This window comes from Gossypium raimondii, chromosome 3, assembly GCF_025698545.1.
Source record: "Gossypium raimondii isolate GPD5lz chromosome 3, ASM2569854v1, whole genome shotgun sequence".
Taxonomy (NCBI): domain Eukaryota; kingdom Viridiplantae; phylum Streptophyta; class Magnoliopsida; order Malvales; family Malvaceae; genus Gossypium; species Gossypium raimondii.
Window position 1 is genome coordinate 31,825,235 of NC_068567.1, and position 22,213 is coordinate 31,847,447.

The 22,213-nt window shown below is 33.8% G+C and overlaps 1 protein-coding gene across 1 annotated transcript; it reads left to right on the forward strand.

Annotated features, from left to right (window-relative positions):
* Positions 1-600: 600 nt before the first annotated feature.
* LOC105796159 (probable polygalacturonase At3g15720) lies at positions 601-10,797 on the forward strand. Its single transcript, XM_012625758.2, has 10 exons — positions 601-792; positions 967-1,110; positions 1,185-1,349; positions 1,432-1,464; positions 1,555-1,762; positions 1,849-1,930; positions 2,015-2,123; positions 2,319-2,438; positions 2,513-2,736; positions 10,611-10,797. The coding sequence occupies exons 1-10, from the start codon at positions 601-603 to the stop codon at positions 10,795-10,797; spliced, it is 1,464 nt and encodes a 487-aa protein (XP_012481212.2).
* The last annotated feature ends 11,416 nt before the right edge of the window (positions 10,798-22,213 follow it).

The following is a 22,213-nucleotide window of genomic DNA, read 5'->3' on the forward strand; positions in this document are numbered from 1 at the left end:
AAATAAAAGGATTATTATATTGCACTTTTAATTTTATGTTAAATAATAGTTGTTTTATTTGGCTCTCTCTAATGTTGAAGGTTTGCACATGATCGAAGATCCTATAAAGATTCAAGAGGTCATAATAGAGGATAACGCTAGAGGCAATTTACAAAAGAATATGATTATGTAATCTTTTACTCATTTAAAAAAACAATAGTTTTATGAATAAATATTTATGAATCATGAAATATAGGGCCATACAATTACAAAACTGCTAAAATAGTAATAGGATCTAAAATAAAACAATTTCAGATGTAATAATAAATCAAATACTGCAATTCATTGAATTAAGTTATTAAAATCTTCAGCCATGATTCGATATTCCTTCCCTTATTGATTAGTTTTATACATATATATTTATGGTGAAAATGATAATTTACCTTAAGTTATAGAAGGGGAAAACAAATTCAACTTGCTAAAGGAAACAAAAAATCATATTACCGATTTTAGGGTTAATTAATAAAATTAAAGAGATTATTTACCTGATACTAAGGATTAATTATTATGACATTTATATAAATCCCCCCCTAATTCAACTCATTTCCATCATTCACAATTATGCAGCTTGCTTTTGGTTTTGCACTGTCTCTTTGGTTTGGTTTTGCTTTCGGAAATGGATTCTTCAGTGAAGAAACTATTTCTGCTTTTAATTTTGGTCTCGAAAATGAAATTTTCAATGAGCAAGTAATTTCTTCCTTTAGTGTTATGGATTATGGAGCTACTGGAAATGGCCAGATAGATGACTCTCAAGTATAATTACTTCTCTTATTTTTCCTAATAACTAGTTATCTATGTTCTTCCATAAACTATATACATTATTTTTAACTATGATGTATCACATCCCAATCACAATTATAATTTTCTAAATATAAAAATCCAACATTCTCTTCTAACACATTCTTTTTGTATGTTTTTGAAATAAAGGCATTCAATAAAGCTTGGAAGGATATTTGTAATGCAAATGCGGGCGGAGAAACTGTAACACTTGAAATCCCGCGAGGGAAAACATTCCTTCTAAACCCACTTGTTTTTCAGGGTCCATGCAAGGCCAAAGCCATTCGTATTCAGGTTAATTTTTATATTTACTATTTCTTATGCATTGATCTACATTTTCTTTACATAATGATTGCTCATTTTAACAGCTTGGTGGAACCCTAATTGCACCCCTAAGCACATCATGGGCAAATGAAGGAGTGGATACTTGGATTCAATTTTCAAATGTTGACAACCTTTATCTTGATGGAGATGGCAAAATTGATGGCAGGGGTTCTATTTGGTGGCAATCTTGCATGAAAAAATCAGTTTATGTAAGCACCTTTTATCAATATTTTTTTCAAAAATTTAGATTAGTTCAATTTTTGCTTTGATTTTTTTATTTTTCGTTTACAGGGTATTTTTTTTGATTGCAAGCGTCGACCTGGTGTAAGTTCTCCTATTCTTTTTGAAAATTACAGTTTAATTGCTACAAATATGATTCCTTTAATTTTTGGTTTGTTGTTGTTGTTGTTGTAGGCTTTACATTTTAACAATTGCAATGGGCTTCAATTAAAGGGACTCACTCATTTGAACAGTCCAAGGGCTCATATATCAATAAAAAACTGCAAAGATGTTATTGTCTCTGATCTTAAGATTAGTGCACCAGATGAAAGCCCAAACACAGATGGAATTGATATTTCCGATTCTACCAGCGTTCAAATTCTACAATCCATCATTGCAACTGGTAATAACCATTTTGAGAAAATAAAGAATTAATTCAAATGATATTGTTTAGTTTGTGGTCTCTTCTTTACATTTTTGTTCCAACAGGTGATGATTGTGTTGCTATCAACGCTGGTTCATCTTTTATCAATATCACTGGTGTTGTTTGTGGTCCAGGCCATGGTATCAGGTTGATTGAGTTTTACTATCTTCACTTGTTCTTATCAATCCATTTAACATAATATTACATACATGATTCTTGTTCTATATTTAGTATTGGGAGCCTTGGAGATGGTGGAGCTTATGACACTGTTGAGCAAGTACACGTGAAAAATTGTACTTTAAGGGACACTCAAAATGGTGTGAGGATCAAAACATTTCAGGTAATTTAATTGTTGATAATCGACTATTTTAAAAAAAAAATTTAACTTTTCTAAAATTTTGAATTAGCCCAGGCCCTTAGACTCTTATAACCATCCCCTGATCATTATATAAACTAACATCCATAATTTTATATAATCAATAATTTTGAGTTTTTTAATGTTGTTTTGACATTTTTATGAATATAACTTTTGTAGGGTTGCTCTGGTTATGCCAGAAAGATCTCGTTTGAGAAAATTGTACTTAGCAATGCTAGAAACCCAATTATCATAAACCAATTCTATCAGGATAAGGGCAAATTTTCGAAAGGAATAATGGTACGTTATCCATTCCTTCTATATATGACACTGTGGAATATATATTGATTTTTTTTTGACATATGATATTGCAGAAAGCAGGGGCCATTGAAATTAGTGATGTTACATACTCTGATATTCGAGGAACATCGGCCAACGACCAAGCAATCGATCTGAGATGCGACAATGTGGTAGGTTGCAGGAACATAGTAATGCGTAATATCGACATAACACCAGGCGTTGATTGTCCTAAAACCTATACCGTGTGCAATAATGCTCATGGAACTGCCACTGAAACACAGCCTAGAGTTCCTTGCTTGTCTTGAATTCCATCTTTGATGAACTGCCACTGCAACAACTGTCCTTTAAAGTCTGTTTTTTTTTTCCTTTTCAATTAGGTATAGTTTTATATTAGTTATATGTTATTATTTTGTAGAACTATGGTGCCATTCAATAATAACATGTGATTAAGAATTTTACATGCTCCGTTTTTATTTATAATTTGTCTAAAAAATAAGAAATACTTTGTCTATTATTATTTTTACTCTTCTATGCTGATAATTATATTGAAAACTTTTAAGATAAGAATCAAAATGTTCTTAACTTTTAAATTAAAATGAATAAATCTAGATTTAATATTTAATATACCTTACTAAAGTAAAGAGCATAATACCCAATATTCCATTTTATTTTCTTTTCACATTGTAATATAAGTTTTAGGGTGAAAAAATTTGAAAAATCTCTTATTTTATATTCATTATTTTTTGAAGAAAAAATTGGAAGAAGATTTACAATGGGATGTAAAAGTTAAAATTAAGTAATTTGGCTATTTGATATTTGTTTTCTTTTTTTCTTTTAAAATAATTAAGAGAGTTTCACTCTAAAAAATTGGAATATTTGAAAAATAAAGAACACACAGATTTTTTTACGTGGAAACCCTTTCAGGAAAAAAACCACAGGCAAAGGAGAAGATAATTCACTATGTCGAATTCGAATGATTACAAGAGGAGTAGACTATGTCTATTTATAGGCTTGTAAAACCATATCTTAATAGAAGGAGTGTAGTAAGGTTGAAACACATTATTCTAATCACTATCAAATAGATCAAGTGTAATAAGGTTAAAAAACTTTATTCTAAAATAAAATAAAAGAAGTGTAGTTCTATATGGATTTTATTTTTATTTTATTTTACCACTATAGTTTATTTTAACAAGGATTTGGGTCACTCAATTCTAACAATCTCCACCTTGACACGAATTCTCAATGAATAAGTTTTTCACCACGAACTCTCAACGAACAAGTTCTCCACCTCTTCCATGAAACCTCTTTAGGGGCATTTTTCAACAATGAACACCAACCAAGTCTAAACAATGCTCAAACTTGGTTATGGGAAGTGACTTAGTCATCATATCTGTAGGATTTTCATGAATACTAATTTTGCTCACAACAATATCACCACGAGCAATAATATCACGAACAAAATGATACTGAACACCAATGTGCTTTGTTCTCTCATATAACATTTGATCTTTTGTAAGGAAGATGGCACTTTGACTGTCACAAAATACTGTATTGATTTGAAGGTCTTCATTGAGTTCACTAAAGAGTCCCTTCAACTAAATGGTTTCTTTACAAGCCTCAGTAATCGCCATGTACTCAGCTTCAGTGGTAGACAAAGCGACTGCAGTTTGCAAAGTGGCTTTCCAACTGATTGCACAACCTCCGATTATAAATACATAACCTATGAGAGATCTTCTTCTATCAAGGTCTCCAGCAAAATCAACATCAACATACCTAATGACTCCATCTCTAGTTCTTCCAAACTGTAAGCAAACATCAGTAGTACCTCATAAATATCTTAAAATCCACTGAACTGCTTTCCAGTGTTCTTTACTGGGATTCGCCATGTATCTGCTAATTGTACTGATTGCATATGATAAATCTAGACGTGAACAAACCATAGCATACATGAGAGATCTCACTGCACTAGAATATGGAACATGTGACATGTACTCAATCTCATCATCTGATTGTGGAGACAAAGGCGATGAAAGTCTGAAATGGGCTGCTAAAGGAGTACTAACAGGCTTAGCACTCTGCATTTGAACCTGCAAAGAACTTTCTCAATGTACCCCTTCTAACTTAGGTACAATTTACTTGTTTTTCTATCTTTGTGAATCTCTATACCAAGTATTTTCTTTGCTGGTCCCAAATATTTCATCTCAAATTCTTCACTAAGCTAGGCTTTGAGCTTTCTTATCTCTCCTTTATCTTTTGCTGCTATCAACATGTCATTAACATAGAGAAGTAGATACATAAAAGAACCATCATTTTTTTTCTTAAGGTAACCACAACTGTCAAAGCCACTTCTTTTGAAATCATGAGAAGTCATAAAAGGAATCAAACCTTTTGTACCACTGTCTTGGTGACTGTTTCAAACCGTAAAGGGACTCTTTCAACAAGCAAACATAGTCATCTTTTTTTGAGACTGTAAAACCCTTTGGTTGTTGCATGTAAATATCTTCCTCAAGTTCTCCATACAAAAATACAGTTTTTACATCTAACTACTCAAGCTCCAAATCATGCATGGCCCTAATACCAAGCAAAGCTCGAATTGAACTATGCTTCACAACTGGGGAGAACACATCTGTGAAGTTCACTCCTAGAATTTGACTGTAATCCTTTGCAACAAGCCTTGCTTTATATATGGGTTCTTCAACTTATGTAGTCCCTTCTTTCTTTTTAAACACCCATTTACAACGAACAACCTTTTTCCTTTAGGAAGTTTCACAAGATCTCATGTTCAGTTTTTGTGGAGTAATTCTATCTTCTCTTGCATAGCAAACACCCACTTTTCTAAGTCTTCACAGCTAATCGCCTTAGAATAAGTAGATGACTCTTGGTTTGCATCTATATCTTTAGCCACATTTAAAGCATAAGCAACTAGATCAGCTTTGGCATACCTCTTTAGAGGTTTAATCTCTCTTCTAGTTCTATTTTTGGCAATAGAGTATTGTGGTGAAGAAGTAAATCTATTCTGAATTTCTATACTGGCTTGAGAAGTTGACTTTGTTGTGGATTCTGGATTAATCTGATTCTCCACCTGCTTTTGCTGTTCTTTATTGGAAGAGTTTTTAAGAGATAAGTTAGGTAGCATAGCAGTTTCATAAAAAACATCTCTGCTAATCACAACTTTTTTATTTTCAGGACACTATAACTTATACCCTTTTACACAAGCTTTATAACCAAGAAAAACACATTTAATGGATTTTGATTCCAATTTTCTATTATCAACATGAGCATACGCAGGACACCCAAAGATTTTTAAATTAGAATAATTAGCAAGATTACCAGACCATACCTCTTGTGGAGTCTTTTTCTCAATGACAACGAATGGAGATCGATTGATAAAAAAAATATACAGTAGAGGCTGCTTCAACCCAAAATGACTTTGGTAAGTTGGTATTCGACAACATACATTAAACCGTTTTCATGATCATTCTGTTCATTTGTTCTGCAACATTGTTTTACTGTGGAGTATGACGAACTGTCAAGTGTCTCACGATACCTTTTGACTTACATAGTTCATTAAACTCATCAGAATAGAACTCTAAGCCATTGTTTGTGTGGAGGTGTTTTATTTGTTTTCCCTTCTATTTTTCAATCATAGTTTTCCAAGACTTAAATGTGAAAAACATATCACTTTTTTGCTTCAGGAAAAATGCCCAAACTTTTCTAGAAAAATCATCAATAAGTGTTAGCATATAATTAACTCCACCTCTCGAAGGCATTCTAGATGGCCCCTACAGATCAGAATGAATATACTCTAATGTTCCCTTCATGTTATGGATTCCTCTGGTGAATTGAACTCTCTTTTGCTTCCCAAAAATGCAATGCTCACAAAAATTCAGTTTGCAAATTCCTTGCCCATCAAGAAATCTTTTTTTGCTCAATTATGCCATGCCATTCTCACTCATATGCCCTAGGCACTTGCCAAAGTCTAGTAACATTAGCATTTGATAAGGAAAAGGAAATGATAGCTGCATCACCAGTAACCGTAGAACCCTGCAAAACATATAACTTGACAGTATTTCTCTGCCCTTTCATCTGTGTATTTGTACCCTTTTGAATCAATATTACTCAACAAAATCAAATTTCTCTTCAATTCTGGAACATGTTGCACGTCATTAAGTGTTCTGGCAACTCCGTCAAACATCTTAACTTTAATTGTTCCAACACTTGTGATTTTGTACGAAGCATTATTTTTCATCAAAACAACACCTTTAGACACTGTTTCGTAAGTTGTAAACCAATCCCGATTGGGAATCATGTGGAAGGTGTAGCCCGAATCAAGGATCCACTCCTTGTTCACTTTAGAATTGTTGATAGAAGAGACTAGAAGTTCACCATCACTATAGTCTTCTACAACATCAGCTTCACCAGATTTTTTTGGTTGTTTTCCCTTTTGATTCGCAACTTTCCTTTTGATCTTGTTCTACAACTTATAGCACTCGGATTTATGTGCCCTTTCTTCTTGTAGAAGTTACAAGTTTTACCTCTGTTTGAAGACTTCGATCTACCCTTAGATTTATCTCGAGGATTCTATTCCTGTATATTTCCATGATCATCATCAATATTCTGATCTTGTCTCCTATGAACAATGAGACCCTCTCCCTGAGAGTCGGGTTTAATCACAAGATGCTTCATCTAATCATACGAGGTCAAAGAATCATAAACCTCATCAACTGTGAAAGACTCGCGACTATATAAAGTTGTGTCTCTAAAGGTTAAATAAGATGGGGCAATGAACAAAATAGAATCAATCCTAGATGTTCCTTATCATACTGAACCACCATAGCCTCCAAGTCTGAAAGAATTTCTTTAAACACTGTTAAGTGTTTGTGCACAGACGCACCTTTCTCCAAACGATGAGCATAAAGATGCTACTTCATATGCATCTTGCTGATTAGAGTTTTCGACATACATATTTGTTCTAATCTTTTCCATAATGAGCCTCTTCTCCTTCATCACAACCAACAAAATTTTGTTAGACAAATGCAGATGTAACTGTGTTAACGCCTTTTGATCTTTACACCTCTTCTCTTCCTCCGTCAATGTCGAAGCCATCTTATCTATCCCTAGAAGGGCATCCTCTAAGTCTATTTGCACAAGAACTGCCTATATCTTTATCTGTCACAACATGAATATGGTGTTGCAATCCAACAACGAAATTTCATACTTCAAATACGCCATATCGTAATTGAGATGAACAACCCGGAAGTTCTGATGCCATTTGTTAAAAATAGAACATTATAATGAAAATGTCTCACAAAGAAAAGAGAAAGAAAAATAAAGAACACACAGATTTTTTACATGGAAACCCTTTCGAGAAAAAAATCATGGGTAGAGGAGAAGATAATTCACTATGTCAAATTCAAATGATTACGAGAGGAGTAGACTATGTCTATTTATAGGCTTATAAAGCCATATTCTAAGAGAAGGGGTGTAGTAATGTCGAAACCCTTTTTGATGAAAACGGGGTCAACTTGGATTTTGAAAATGAAACGGGAATTGGGAGTCGCCACTGATCTTTTATTGTGGTGTGATCGGATCACCTTGAAAATAATTTTGGTCTGCGAAGTTTTAGAAAATAGGTTCGGGATTCGGTTACGCACGAGGGAGGGTTAGCACACTCGTAACGCCCAAACTTGGTACCGAATTGATTGTTTAATGTCTTAATGTCGAAATTTTGAAAAGATTTTAAAATTCGATCCTTTTATCTTGAATAAAAATGAATTGGATGATAAGGCTCACTTATTTCGAAGAAATAAATTGTCAACATTCAGTAAATTAGAGCGCGACATTTTAAATCCTCAAAATTAAGCTTATTCTTTGATTTTTTAAAACCTATGCGTTTTAAGAAGGATATCCGATTATTTGGTTTAAATGAGAAAATCAAAACCCAGTAAGTTAGGGTTCGATTTCACAAAATTCCTAAATATCGAACATTACCTTTATTTTTAAAATCCTCGTCTCGGGAAAACAACATGTCACACCCAATGCGTTAGGGCACAACGTATTGAATCCCCGAGAATGAGATTTTTATTTATATTAGTCAAAGAAGATATTCTGTTTCTTAAATCCCGAAGAAGATTGGAGTCCAGTAAGTTAGGACACAATCTTTTCGAGGATCCCAGATTCCGAGTGTCGTGTTGTTTTGAAAGACTTTTGAACGAATTGGTTTTGATATCTAAATAAAATGTACTCCTTTTGATGAATAAAACGCCATGGAATGACAATGTATAACGCAAAAGGATAACTCATAATCCTACAAATACATGCTAATGAAGTCGAATAATCTATCAGCACGAATGAAATGATATAATGTACATAATATCCAGTCACATATCACTTGGAAATATTAGCACCAACACTTAAAAATTAAAGATATAAAAGTCTATCACCAAAACAACGAAACTAAACTAAAGTAGTTAAAAGATAGAAAAGAAATTTGAAATTATCAATGTATGCACACGAAATTACATATAAAAATTAAAAAGTAATAACTAATGTGAAGATTTAAAATATTTTAAAAATAGAACACGAGATGAATACTATATGAAATAATATGTAAAAGAATTTTAAAATGAATATTGCATGAGAAGAAAACCAAAATACATGAAACGATATATAGATGTTACATATGGAATGAAATATTGAATATAAATAATATGTATTGGTATAATAATATATGTAAAAGGGGTTGAAGTGAGTAAAATAATAATAGAAAATTTAAAATAAATAAAATATTTATATAGAGAAAATAGATAAAATTTACAATTTGGAATTGGTGGTATATTACTATACATACGTATAAAAAATAATTTAGTATAAATTATATATCTATAGATAAAATAGAATTAGAATTATGAAATATTATTGTATAAATCTTTAAGGTTAAAATATACATATATATATATATATATATATGGTAAAAAGATAATCATAAAATGTACAAATTATACTAATCAAGCATAAAATCTATAAAATAATATATTACAAAAATTAAATAATAATATATGGAAAACGCCAAATAATACTATATAATAAAATAAAATAAACGTATATAAAAAGTTAGGAAAATTGATAAAGGAAAATAAAAAATACTACTACTACTACTACTACTACTACTACTACTACTACTACTACTACTACTACTACTACTACTACTACTACTAATAATAATAATAATAATAAACCGAACAATTTTAGCAATAATAACAAAATAGAGGATTAAATTGGCATTAAAGTAGTGATTCAGGGGAGAAATCTAAAAATAGATAAAAGGAAAGGCCCAAATTACAAAGCGTGAATGACATGGGGGATGGAAAGGGGAATAATCCCTACCCTCCAAAACGCAGCGTTACATGAGGACCGAAATGAAAATCGCCGTAAAATAGGCGGCCCAATTCAAAAGAACGATAGAAGCTAGATTGAACCCAGACGCAAAAGTGAAGGACCTGGCGCGCAAATAGACCAAATAGAAAAAATACGCGGATCCTTTTCGGGTCGGGTCACACGCGCGGGTTATGGCCCCCCAAAACGGTACCGTTTGGAAGCTATTGTGCAAGCTTCAAACGGCGCCGTTTCCATGATTAAGATAAAAATAAAAAAAAGAAACCCTAGACTAAACCCGATCTGCCCTTTGAAACAAAAACCTAGCACTCCCCTTTCTCTCCTGCGCCGTTCATCGCCTCAGAACAGGGGCTTTCCAAATCCCATGCTCGACTCCGATTGTGACGGAGAGAGCACAAGGCCGGTCCCAGGTGCGTTCTGACTCCTCTTTTCTTTTTATTTGCTTTCTTTTACAAACAAATAATAGCACAAAGTGAACGTTTTTGGAATAGAACAAAAAAAATCGAAAAGAAAAAAACTTTCAGATCACCTTTTTCTTTGAAACTTTTTGCTTTTTTGTATTTCAACGGGTTTTTTATACGGAATGTGTAAAAAAGAAGGGGATCCCCTTACAATATTAGAATCAGCCTCATATAGCCGAAATAAAAAAGAAAAATAAAACAAAAATCTCCATTTTTTTATATTTTCGTCCCTTTTTTTGCTGTTATTCTCTGCTATTCTCGTGTCTTCTCTGTTGTTGCTGTGTTTTTCGTCCTTCTTTTTTTGTTTTCTATGCAGGTATAGGTACGGAGACCGTACGGTGACGTGGCGCGGTGCAACACGTGAAGGCGTGGTCCCTGGTGGTGGCGTGGCTCGGCTCGGAGGCGTGGCTTTGGCGCGGAGGCGCTACATACACGCAGGCGTAACACGCGCGAGGGGGAAGGCTGGCTCTGTTGTGGCGCTGGAGGCTGACCCTAGCTGCTAGGGTTTCGCTTGTGGCTTTGGGCTTAGGTGATTTGGGCCATTGGGTTTAGTGGGTCAAGCTGGTATTGGGTTAACAGTTTAGGCTTGGGACTTTGGATTTTGTAATCGGGTTTGGGCTTAATCTACTTGGTTTGTAATTTGGACTGTTAATAATTTAATTTTTTTATATTATTATTATTTTTTATTTGGTTTATTTTGTTGGTTTATGGGCCGGGCAAAAATGGGTTCTTACAGTAAGGTTGAAACACCTTATTCTATTCAATATCAAATAGATGAAGTGTAATAAGGTTAAAAAACCTTATTCTAAAATAAAATAAAAGAAGTGTGGTTCTATATGGATTTTACTTTTATTTTATTTTACCACTGTATTTTATTTTAACAAGGATTCGGTCACTCAATTCTAGCACCTAGTAATCCGAATCTCTTACTTTTAATCCCCTTGTAAATTTGCTTCTAATTTTTTTGCTTAAAAAATTAAATATGAAACTAAGAGATTATCAAAATTTTTTTAGCCTAAGACTTGTATTACATGGTGAAAAGGAAAAGATTGGGTGTTATGCTTTTTATTTTAGTGATGTAGATTAAATCTCAAATCCGAGGTTTAGATTCATTTATTTTGATCTAAGGATTAAAAACAATTTGGTTCTCGTGGATCTCATTTTAGTGGTTCTCATTATAGTTTCTTTATTGAGAGTAATGTGCCCTTGTTCATTAGTTTTATTCTTGAAAATTCACTTTGGTCAATGATGTTGCAATTAGTAGACCTTGGTACAAGCTTCCAAACTTCATTCCTTTCAAACCGATAAAGCTCCTCCTGCAAAGCTTCAATCCAGGCTACATCCTTCAAGGAATATTCAACACATTTAAGCTCAATTTGAGAGTAACAAAAGGCAAGTATCACCATATCTCGATAGCTTGGTTTTCCCTTTTTTCGAGCCCTATCATTGATATCTTCAATGATGTTATCAACTAAATGATTCTTTCTAACCCTGGAAAAGGACTAAGTTAGTTCAACATCTTCACTTTGATAATTAATTAAATCAACAACTTTAGTTTCATGTGTTTTAGCTGCATATGTATTAGGTATATTCTCAGTGCCAAGTGTAGGGGTCACTTTAGCAGGCACTGCAGGTGGCACTTCAACATCTTCATCTTTTTTGTCTTCACTTGTTCCATCATCATTTACCACTATATTGAAGGATTTTATAATGTTTTGAGTTCGTTTGTTGTATACTTGAAAGGCCCTACTATTACTCAAATATCCTAGAAAGATTTTTTCATTAGTCTTTGAATCAAAATTTCCCTGATATTCTTAATCTTTCTGATTGTAGTAGGTACTACCAAACACATGGAAAAACTTAACGTTTGACTTTTCCCCCTTTCACATCTCGTAAGGTATCATACAAACCTTTGGTTTGATAAGAACCCTATTGATCACATAGGTTGTTGTGTTCATTGTCTCAGCCCAAAACTTGTAACACTTCAAAATTTCTAACTAGACACATGGCACTATTATGGTATAAAATTGGCGAATTTATAAAAAAATGGAAAATAAGTAAGAAAATGATTAATAGAATAAAATTGATTTTGGATATGAGAATCAGAGGTGCTCATGAGTTCGGGTCAGGCCTAAACATAATATTAATTTAATTTTTGCTTGCCCAAGCCTGTCCCGACCCAAAATATGGGTCTACAATTTTGCCTAAGCCTGCTCATATTAGCAAAAGGCTAACCTTTAGACCCACCCATATTATTTTTATTTTTTAAAAAAAATATTTATATTATTTTAATTGAGTATTTAATGATTCTATATATTTTTTATTTATTGAAAATTTTTATATAGTTATCTTAATATTATTTTAATATTTACGTTAGAGTAGTATTATATATTTAGTATAAGTTTATTTTTTTAATGTGCTGTAAATTACATAATATATAAAAATAACATAATATAAAATACTATAAACTTGAAATGGGTCAGGTCAAGTTGGGTTCGGGCCTTGAATGTTTAAGCCCGAGCTCGACCCATATTTTAAATGGGCCTATTTTTATTGCTCAAGCCCATTTTTCAAGCCTAATATTTTTACCCAAACCCTCCCAAATTTCGGGTGGGTAGCCCGACCCATGAACAGGTCTAATGAGAATTAATAAGAAGAACATTAAAGTGAAAAGTTGATTTAAGGACTAAATCGCAAAATTTGAGAAGTTCAAAGACTAATGTGTAATTTGAACAAGTGAGAAACGTGAGCTATTGGTGACTAACTAGGATAAGGATAAGTTGGATTATATGTAAGTGTGATAAAAATCTTTTTTTGGGTGAAATTGGAAAGATTTGATAGGATAGGAACTAAATTGTAAATTTCCCAAATTTGTCGAGAAAAGGATAAAAGTGTAATTTTTAGTATCCAATGATGAGTATTAAGTATTAAATGAGAATTATGGAATTTGGGTTGATTAATAACTATTTGATGTGATGAAATCGTATTTTGAGGCAAAAGGGAAAAAAAGGTAATTTTGTCATTTAATAGCATTTTGGTCAATTCTCAAGAATTTTATGGTAAAAATATATTTAGGCTTAATATAATATCTGATACGTAAACTTGACACTTTTTTCTAATTTGAGACCTAAACTTGGCACTTTTTCTTAAGTTGGTACTTAAACTTTTTGGGGGTCCAATTTGGTACCTGAACTTGAATCTTTTTCCTAATTTGGTACCTAATATTTTTTTGTTCTATTTGGTACTTGTCAAAAGTTTTACAAATTACTCCAATATACTAATTGAGACATTAAAAAGCGTATTAATAATGATTAACAATAATAACTTCATTAAATTGTAACAATCAAGCTATGTTGTAATAATTACAATGTTGTTCAAACTCAGTTACAAGATTTTCTAATCCTGAGGTTTAGCCTACAGGTTTCCCCCACTAAACGCATGTTATAGTTGAGAGGAACAAGCTCACACAAGCTAGACGGATTCTGGCTTAGTCCTTCTCTTGTGTCTCGTATAGCCCATTATACTTGAAAAGCATAACAGGAATCTAGGTAAGTTCGAATGAACTTAGTGAGTGTTTAATATTACATACTCAATCATGATATTATTATATGATATGACTTCAATGGCTTGGCCTCATATTTGACAACACTTGCATGAGGGCAGATCACACGTCTTGATAGTACACTCTTGTCATTCATTCACATTGGCACAACTTGCAAATTGACCCATTTTACACATGACACGGTTCTTCACTTTCATTGTTTGTGTAGTAGTATATCTCGTAGGATGATTCCACTTGTGCATATGCAATGATTTCATACATGCAGATTCATAAAAATAGATTCATACATGCAAAATCATAGTTACGGATTCAAACATATGAATTCATATATGCATATTTATAGATAAGGATTCATACATGTGAACTCATTCTTGGCAGACTTAGATTCGGAGGAATATACTTTGGTGAACTTAAACTTGATAATTCATACTCATCAGTTAGTTCCTGAGGACTCTTGCTTGAAAGATAGTCCATGCAGACTATTGCTTGAAGGATAGTTTATGGGGACTCTTGCTGGAATGATAGTCCATGTGGACTCTTACATGAAGAATAGTCCATGCAGACTCTTGCTTGAATGATAGTCCATGCGAACTCTTACATGGAATAGTCCTTGTAGACTCATACCTAAATATTTATAGATAAGGATTAATATATGTTGAATTTGTGCTTGGTGGGCTAGGATGCAAGAAGTCATTCCATGTGGATTCAAACGTGAGAATTCAATGAAAAAATAGTTTTGTCGATTTTTATATGACGAAATCCAGTGTATAGCCTTAGCTTGGAAACTTGAAACTTGAAATGTAACATGAAACATGAGGACAAATCCATCAGACTGTCATAACTAGAAACATGAGGACAAGTCTAGGATACCGCCATAACTTGAATATGCCCATGGCCATGGGACTTGCATACATACATAAGGCTCAAAGCCTTAGACTCTGTAGAGTCTCATACTTGAGAAGAACCCTCATAGGGTCATCAAATACTTGTGCGTATATATCTCTATACAGTTTAACCAAACCTTCGTAAAGCCAAATAACATGTATATGCATTCTCCATACGCACCAATCGAACCTCCGTAAAGCCAGTTAACATGTGGCACAAAGTGCATAATATGACATCTCCTTATTCTTTCATCCATTAATTTAGCATAACATGTGGCACAAAGTGCATAATATGCTAAATTTAGCATCCATTAATTCTACATATTATTAATTTTCACCAAAATAACATGTATCAAGCATTCAAAAATTTCCACATTCAATTAAGCATATGATTTACTAGCACAAAATAGAGCACACCAAACATTTCACCACAATTTCTAATACACATTTCAACCATTGGACCATTCAACAAAATGTCATAATCAATAGTATTTTACCCAATAATAGCTCATCAATACAAAAAGCTTAATTTAGCAACCGAGCATGAATTTACACACCAATACTTAACATTCATCAACATTACGACAGAAATCCTGCAACAGAGCAACCCCTTATCATCATTAGAACAACATTGAAACAAGTTAGAGAAACACTGAAGTTTAAAGTTCAGGAACTCACCAACGATTACCTTAAAGTTGTATTAACTATACCAGCTTAACCATCCCCTTGTCGCTTGGTTTTTCTCCTTCCAGTTTACGAGTTCCACACTTGATTAAGCTAATATGTTATTCTTCACCAACATGTAGCTCGATTCATTTGTTTATCTTATTCTCATTCGAAAATAGCAAGAGAGGAAAATAATAGTTGAGAACAGTTTGGAAGAAGGAAAGGAAAAAATATCCCCCTTCATCGGTTTCCTTCTCCCCTTATATAGCCACTCTCTTATTGACTGTTCATCACTTTCCATGCAAGCACTAATCCCAATTAATATAAAATATTAGAAACAAGCCTTTATCCCCTAGCAAATCCCTCAAATAATTTGACAATCATCACTAATGCCCAATTTGGCCCTTAAATTTTCAATTCGGTACAGATAGGATGTCGTAGGATCAAATTCAAACATATAAAATAACTCCGGGTCTTCGATCCTGTATGATCTAGTTTTGATCAAAGATTTGGGTGTGACACGACATGTTATAGATGCTATCATTTTTTTTGTATTTTATATGTTCAATTACTTTTAGGTTTACTTATTTAATTAATTATTTTATTAATTGAAAATAATAAATTTATTTTAAATTGGGGTTTTAAAAAATATTTTTTCTTATTTAATATTTAATTCGTTAAGCATAACTTAATACCAATTTTTTAACATGAATTTCCTCTAATTATAATGCCCCAAAAATCCCTTATATATCTATTTTTGTATGTTTGTGACATAAATACATGTCTGCTTCAGTGGTTAAGTGTTCTGGGAAGTGTCTGAGGGGTCCCAAGTTTTAGCCTTAGCTTGGGCAAAATTTTGTTTCTAATTGAATAAACCCCTATCTTTAGCCAGTAGGCTTATAAATAAATGTTAGTGAAATATGTTAGAATGGGCCTGCTGGTTTGGTGGATAAGTAGAGTGGTAAGTACTAGAGGTCTTGAGTTCGAGTCTTGATGTGTGTGAGGGAGTGTTTTATTTTATTGCTTGTGTTGGGTAGGTATTTTGGTCTAGCCAAAATTTCGAAGTGTTTGAATGAGGGTTGGTTTCGGTTGTTGAGAGAATTATGGTGGGTTGGTAGTGAGGATTTTGAGGAGAAGTTTTAGGGATATGATGAAAGTTGGTGCCGAATTTGAATACTTTTTTATTTTATTTTATTTTATTTTTGCTTTTCTTCTCTCAAAATTTCGGCTTAGGAAGGGCTTTCTCTCTATTTTTCTTAGTCTTGTTTTTTTTTGCCGAATTATTTGCTCCCCAAACTCCCCCCTTTGCCACCGTTGCTTTCCCAAACATCACTCTTGTGCTACCGATTTTATATTTCCTGTCCCTACAGATTCATTTTCTTTCGTTGGTTTACTCGCCTCAGTTTATCTCTTTTCCTCTAAAACCTTTGCCAAATTCTTATTCTTTCTTCACTCTTAATTTGCAGTTTCTCTCTGAGAAGGGAAAATTGGCGTTGGTTCTTCTCTGCTTCCCTTGGCCGAATACTTGACTCCCTCTCTTTCTCCCTTTCCTGTCGACTTCTCCTTTAAGTTGATATTCTGATTCAACGTGGGCTGCGTTCGGTTGGTAAGTCTTTTGGTAAAGGGGAGAAGTTATACCTTAAATGTTTTGGAGAAGTTTTATTTACTAATTTGTTAAGTTCCTAACAATCTGTGGTGTCGAATTGTGTTTGGCAGCATCAAATCGCAACGAACTTGGTCTACCTTTGGAATTGTAGGTTACATCTTTTGGAATGGTAGGGGTAAGCAACATAATTGGAGTTTGATTATTGATGTTTTAATGGTATTAGTTTTAAGCGTGACTGATTTTGGACATGGAATTGTCATTGTTTAGGTGCTTTTTGTCTCAGAAGCGTGTGCGTTCCAAAAACCGTACCAGGCGTGCAAAAATAACATTAAAAATGGGAATCGACGAAAAGCTAAAAATGTGATTGTTGACGCCACACCAGCGTGTAGTCGCTCGTGTGGTAGGCCGTGTGACCAAACATGGGCGTGTGCTTGACGAGGCTGGCCATGTGCGATACATGACCAGGCTAAATTGGACCGTGTGGGCCACACGAGTGCGTGGGCCCCACACTGGTAGACCACATAGGTGTGTGGGAATATTCGGCCAGGCCGTGTGATCCACATGGCTAAGGCCATTTTAGGCCGTGTCAGCCACACTTGCGTGTAGGCCCACATGGGCTTGTGGGCCCATTTTCACTGTTTGAATGCTAAGGTTGCACGCGTCGCCCAATTTGACTGTGAACCTACTGTAGGGTCGGTAAGTTTACCTAGAACCATTAATTGACTGAAAAGATGGAAAGATTGTTGTATGCCATATGAGATAGATGTGTATGTCTGTATGTTGAGCATGATATATATACTATTCTGATTATGCATGATACCATGACATCATTGTATGATGCATTGCATTGGGATGGGGATTGATATTGATTGGAGGAAATGTACTGAAAGGCTCTTAGCCTAACTTACTGGCAGCTCAGCTGCAACTACTGTTTAGTGCCGCATTCGGTACTATTTGGAGTGTAGGGATGGGTGGGTTGATTATATTCCCATATGGAGTGTAGGGTTGGACGGAGTGGAGTGTAGAGGCTGGCTAGGTAGGATTTGATACTGTATATCTGTTATTGTACTGAATATTGATTCTGTAATGGGCCAATGCCCAAATGCATGGCTACTTCTGTATTGTAATGGGTAAGGCCCTAATTGAAACTAAAACTGTTACTGAAATGGGCTGAGGCTCAGATTTTGATTGCCTTCTGTCTGTATACTTTATATGGGATTACAAACTGAGTTTCGTAAACTCACCCTTCTGATTTGACTATACACGTAATCCCCAAACATAGGCAGATCAGTGCGACGGAGGCTCAATGGTGGCCACATGACCTATTTAATTCAATTTAATACTTAAATAAAATTTTGATTTAAATTTGAGGGTATTTTATTGTAATTATGGCCTCTTTGGATTTTTACTTTTAATTTGGGGTTTCTATTGTTTGATTTACAATTGCTAGTAGTAGGAATATTCGAGTTTACAAAACGAAACAAACATTTTAACAAAATATGCCTAAATATGCAATCTGTTTTAAAAGCTTCCGCATAGAATAAATGTTTTGAAAACTTTTGACTGATTAATTAAAATGACTTTAGAATTAACAAGTAAAAATGAAAAGGTACTAAGTGGAAAATGATTTAAAAAAAGGTTAAAGTTTTCCAACACAACCTACGGTTTTCAAACACACTACCTTGTGACATCGCCAGATTCGACCATAACGTCTAGGCCGTTATGCGTAGTTTGTATAACATTTAATAAATTTAGGTACACAAAAAAAACACCATTAGTGTTTTGCGTAATTTGTATAACATTTAATAAATTTAGGTACCAAATTAGGAAAAAATACCAAGTTCAAGTACCAAATTGGGTCCCAAAAAAGTATAGATACCAAATTAGGAAAAAGTGTCAAGTTTAGGTACCCAATTAGGCAAAAAAAGTTTAGTTAAAAATTAGGAAAAAAGTATCAAGTTTAGGTACCAAATGTTATGTTAAGCGTATATATATATATATATATATATATATATATATATAAGATGTTTAATGCATGAAATAAATTTTTGCATCTAGGACTTGGATCATGTTAATAGGCTACCATATATTAAATTATGGGTTGGAATTGTTAGAATTAGGATTTTATGCCCACTTTGTTAATTTTAAAGGGAAAGTAAGGATGAAAGCCAACCCCCACTAGCCCTCTCCTATTGCTGCTGTCATCCCCCCTTCTTTTATGGTGTCCCTCTTATTTTTCTTTATTTTTCTCTTCAAATTTCCTAAAGACCCAACACTTAACTTTGAGATTTTGCTAAAATCTCTTAGGAAATTGTAACGCCCTAAAAGTTTAAGTTTTTGATTTGTTGAGTTTTGATATATGATTTGGTTTGGTTGAGCCGTTAAGTGCTTGGTAAATTTGCTTAAGGTATCGTGTTTGAGTCTTCATTTACGTAGGGAATATTTATTATTATTATTTATTATTTATTATTTATTCTTTTGTTTCCTATTCTTTAATTTTCTATAATCATTTGGGCTGTCATTTTGTTCTTTCTTTATTTTAATCTGCTCCTTATCAGCGATCTTGCATTCCCACTCTCTTGCTATTTGTTTCATTAGGTAAGTTGGTGTGCTTTCTTTATTAAGTTCGAGTTTTAAGTATATTTTTGAATCTTGATGTGGAATTTTTATGAGGTTTATGATTGTAGTTCGGTCAATTGTTTGTTTGAAACTTGAAGTAATTTCATAGAGTTCTTGTTGTTAGGTGATATTTTTGAAGCATCCAATCTTCCTCTTGAATCATAATTTTGTGTGGTTGCTGTTCGCTTAATCGGTAAGAGTACGGATGTGATTTTTGGTGTGTTGTAGGAGTTCGTGTGTTCAATTCTTGATTTAATTTCATTTCTCATTACTGTAATTGATTGTATTATATGTTGTATTTAGGTCCCGAGAGTCTTGTGTTTACTTTCGCATCGAAACCGAACTAGGTGTGTTACAAAAACCCATGAAAACAACAAACAGTGAAAGCTGAATATTTGAACTGTTGAAGCCAACACACGGCCGTGTGACAGGCCATGTGCTAGACTGTGTGTGACACGTGGTCTGGGCCATTTAGGTTGTGTGGGCCACACAGGTGTAAGGGCCCAAAATACTAAATTTTTCCTTAGGACCGTAAATGTTATTTAGATTAATCGTAGGCCTTCCATAAGGTCGATATGTTATAAATTAGGCTATAAAACATTAATTTTGACCATCTGTTAGCGTAAAAATTAGACTTAAATTTGCATGTTTGAAATAATATAAGATAAGTAAAATTTGTAATATGCTATGTATGAACTGAAAAATGTTACGTATGGCCTGATGTTCGATAAGCATGACTTGAGCTTGATTTTGAGCATGTATGATATATACATATCTGACATCTGATATATTTTCATGTGCATTTGGGATGGGGTTTATGTATATAGAGGAAGTGCGGGCAGTATAATAACCTACCGTATTTGTTGGCTCAGCCACATATTTCTGTAACAGCGATAAATCACCGTATGAACTGACAACTAAGTTGCAAATATTTTGAAAAGTGTCGTACCGACAGTAAAAGGTGTGTAGGTTTGGATGGGTATTTAATACCCTATATGGTGTGTAGGGATGGTCAGAGATGATGTGTAGCGGATTGGGTAGGATTGTAAATTTGCATTTGATTCTATTTTCGTATGTGATAAATGTTTTGTATTTGCTCTATTATGAATTATGTCTGAAATTTAATCTGTGGTATTGATTTAATAAGTTACACACTGAGTTTCGAAAACTCACCTTCTGTTTGTTTGTTACTTTCAAGTAACCCTTAGACTTAGGCAGATTGGTGCGACGGGAGCTCGATTATAATATCTTGGTACATTTGATTTATTTAAATTTGGAATTAAGGTGTTTTGTAAATTTTAGACTGTTTGGACACTTGGGGACACTTGGGACTTTTTTGGTTTTGGACTTTATTATTGCTTTTCTGCTCAAAATTGATTAACCGTTTTTATTGACAACGCTCAATTTTTCCTGCAAAACAATGGATTTTCATACAACAAGTGGTGTTTTCCAAAATTTAACGGGATAAAGATTTCCGCTACAAACTTATATGTTTTAGAAACTGTAAATAGACAACTGTTTCACAAATCTATTAGGAAAGATATGTTCTTAAATAAATCAGATTTTCATGTAAGCAAAGCTAATGACGCTTTTTCAAAACCAACGAATTCTAGGTTTTTGAATAAACTTGAAGTAACATCTCCAAATTTGGCCATAACATCTAGGCCACGTTTGGGATGTTACATATGGCGATATCAAAGTTAGGTTGCAAAACTCGGGCTCTAAAATTTTGGGTTTAAAATTTTGTGAAATCTGTTTTCCAAACGAAACCAATTTCTGTTTTAATTTGAAAAAAATATAAAGTTTATGGAATACCGAGTCTTTGATGCTGATCTTGTAAGTATTTCTACTTAGTTAAAATTTTTAGTTAGAAATGAAACTGTAGTATTAGAAATACTTATGCTCTAGTCCTAAACTATAGCAATTTTGAAAAATACATTAATAAGACTTTTTGACATAAAACATCTGATAAGAAAATTTGGACTGATACATAAAATTCTTTAATGTAGATAATATATGATGAGTGCATGTGGAACCCGTGGGTGCGGTTGGCGCTGCGGAGGGGTTCGAGCTGAGTCGTCCTCAATGGGTAGTATGCCCAATTTGGATACAAGTGAAATGCTGGGTACTCCTACTGTTGAGACTGGGTCTCAGACTTAGATGGCTGGGGACGACACATTGTCCCAAGCCATGTTGAGGGTTTTGGAGAGAGTTGCTAGGCTCCATTCTGGATCTATAGCTATGAGTTGGTAACTTGACGACTGGTTCAACGGTGCGAAACTGTTTAAGGGGCCCCGACTGTGGTGAAATATTGGTAAGAGTCTATAGAAATCCATGAATGATATCGACTGTACCACTGAGTAGAAATTGAAGGGTGCCGTATCTTTGCTTCGTGACGAGGCATACCAATGGTGGTTGAATGTTGAGGAGGGTACTCAGGTGATAACTCTTGAAAAGAGTTATATTTCATTACTTTAGACCTAGCTAAGTACTTATACTTGGGTACTTTTAGTGGCATTTTAGGACATTTTATTAGTATTTTTATCATTTGCGTTAGGAGCTTAGACTGTGTTTGCATGTTA

Coding starts and splice junctions, on each gene's coding strand:
- LOC105796159 (XM_012625758.2), top strand. CDS start 601: ATGCAGCTTGCTTTTGGTTTTGCACTGTCTCTTTGGTTTGGTTTTGCT. Junction 793..966: donor GCCAGATAGATGACTCTCAA/GTATAATTACTT, acceptor TTTGAAATAAAG/GCATTCAATAAAGCTTGGAA. Junction 1,931..2,014: donor GGTCCAGGCCATGGTATCAG/GTTGATTGAGTT, acceptor TTCTATATTTAG/TATTGGGAGCCTTGGAGATG.